At 34.8% G+C, this 2,500-nt stretch overlaps 1 protein-coding gene across 1 annotated transcript in view; it reads right to left on the bottom strand.

Moving 5' to 3' along the window:
* LOC113804199 (ATP-dependent DNA helicase RecQ) overlaps positions 1-2,500 on the bottom strand; it is a 15,395-nt gene that overhangs the window by 5,825 nt on the left and 7,070 nt on the right. The window contains exons 10-13 of the mRNA XM_070126704.1: positions 1,854-2,041; positions 980-1,159; positions 345-456; positions 1-58 (exon numbers count right to left, since the gene is read on the bottom strand). The exon at positions 1-58 is cut by the window's left edge and continues 84 nt beyond it. Coding sequence (XP_069982805.1) covers positions 1-58; positions 345-456; positions 980-1,159; positions 1,854-2,041 — 538 coding nt within the window. The remainder of the gene's footprint in view (positions 59-344; positions 457-979; positions 1,160-1,853; positions 2,042-2,500) is intronic.

Genomic DNA, 2,500 nt, shown 5'->3' with positions numbered 1-2,500 from the left:
TGTTTGAACCTTTCAGCACAAGGATGAGTGACCCTACTGCACACTGTCCATTACAACCCTACAGAAAAAGTAAATAAATATAATACATCTCACATTGTAACAGTACAAAAATGGACTACAGTAATCAAGATTGCAAATATCTGCTTCATTTCAATAAAATCAAAATTATGACTTGCCAAGGAAACATTAAAAAAAAAAAAAAAAAAAAAACATAATGTTTCACCTATAAAATAAATCTACTTTAGTCTAAGTGCAATACCAAATTCTGTGAAGACTACAACAATGAATTTTATTTCATTTGCTTTATAGTGAGTTTTCCTGTTGTCTCCTTTGGAATGACTCACATCTGCTGCCTTCAAAAGATTGATGGCATCCACGGTGAAGTCATATTTTCCTTCATCATCAAGTGCTGCCTCAACTCTGCTCTGACCCTTGCTGACTCCTCCACCTGACAGTCTGTAAAAAGGAATTATAACATTGCTCTATGAGATATCCTTAAGAAGAATATTTTATATAAATCATACTTAAAAGGCAAGAAAACCATTTCACCTTCAAATGATAAACTACCAAGCAATTCCTGCAAGAGACTAAACTAGAAAGATTAATTAATTCTGTACTCCCACATTATTGAATAATCTTGAAAAAAGAAGAGCAAAGTTTCAAAATATATACATAAAGAAAGAACCACACAAAAAATGAATGTCACATTAAAGATTCTTATCTAAAATTCTAATAACCACTTCTAGCACTACAGTACAATTTTTTTTCTCTTTCTCTACTTTCCCAAGTAACTCCTTTAAACAAAAATTCACAACCCTTTTTTGTTCTTTATTAAAATCCCTTTTTCTAATGTTTCGTTAAGTTTGGAAAAGAAAAAACTGAACTTGCCATCCCATAAATCTCCCCTCTCCTATACCCTGAACACCCTGCACTCTTTCTCTACCCCATTTCTTTCCATCCTTCCCATGAGATTACTCACATGCGAGTGCAGTTGTCACAGCAGTCACTCTTTGGAGTATTGCCTGGGGGTCGGGATGTAAAGTGGGAGAGGATCTCTGCTCGTCTACAGGTTGTTATGGTTAGGAACTTCTCCATCCTAGTCATCATCTCTCTCCGGCGTTCCTGATATCGCTGATTCTTTATCTGGCTCAGAAAGTAACTGCAGAGAAAGAAAAAAATAATGGTGAGAATGGGTATCTTCAGTCGTCTGAACAGTTTTCAATGCAAAAAAATGTATAAAAATGAATGGGAATAGATATTTTCAAGAGATGAACTTGACACATCTCAATCATATCACCATCATAAATAGATGTATTTCTGATACACACCAAATACCTATTTGTTCACATTCATATTTTTTCTACATAATGGTCATATTGCCTTCCATTATTCTCTCTGTCTGTTCAGACAACATTACATAGCCTTTTTTCAATTCAATCCAAAGCATTACACCCAGCTGAGAAAGTTGCAGAATATTCATCTACTTTGCATGAGAGCAAATAGTTATGGAATCAAATATAGTTTACCAGACTAAGTAAAACAAATCTACACAAATCTATACTATGTACTTAGAAATATGTCTTTGCAATCTAGAAATAAGACCATAAGGCACTCCCTCTTGAAACGTAAACAATCCCATCCCACCATCCCCTTTCTCTGGGCCTCAGTAGACCTTTTGCTGCTGGAGGAGGCTGATCTCTGGCCTATTGCTGTATAAATATTTCCTACTTTTTATTTTCTACATATGTGCTGCTTTGAAAAATATACACATGAATACTTAAATTCATTACCACACTACCTCTAATACTCCCCAACATAAGTCATTAACAGTTCCTTCACAAAACCGAACTCACCGATGCACTGCAAAGTCTTCAGGTGCATAGAGAACAGTACATACAGATGGAAGGCCATCTCGTCCTGCACGACCTATCTCTTGATAGTAAGACTCATGGTTACTTGATGCTCCATAGTGGATGACTTGCCGGACATCAGGTTTGTTTATACCCATGCCAAATGCAATGGTGGCAACAATCAGATCCGCCTGGAGAAAAGAAATTATTGGAAACGTAAAAATATTTTACAAAATAGAAAGAAAGAAAAATCTGTCATCCTCCAATTGTAATAGTTGAACGTAAACCATAGAAATAAAGACTTCATTGAAACAGGATATCTAAAAATAAAATCTTATAAACAAATTTTATAACAAATATTACACATGGGAATGAAAAGAAATGGCTAGGCTCAAGTGACAAAATGGACAACAATTTATCAAATGTCTTTGAATCCCAGAACTAAACTACCTTCAGGTCTATAGGTTTACTGTTATCAATAATTCAGAGGATGTCTATCAAACAATAACAAAACCGTACAAAAGTGCATAGAATACACACAGCAAAGATTTGATAAAATTAAGCGAAACAGGCATAGTTCAAATGGAAACCTTAAAACCATGATAAATCAGACTTAACCTCCAGATGATACTAAAGGGGAAGTATTTACC

Source organism: Penaeus vannamei, chromosome 10 (assembly GCF_042767895.1).
Source record: "Penaeus vannamei isolate JL-2024 chromosome 10, ASM4276789v1, whole genome shotgun sequence".
NCBI lineage: Eukaryota > Metazoa > Arthropoda > Malacostraca > Decapoda > Penaeidae > Penaeus > Penaeus vannamei.
The sequence above is the reverse complement of the archived record's forward strand: the minus strand, read 5'-3'. Positions and strand labels throughout refer to the sequence as shown.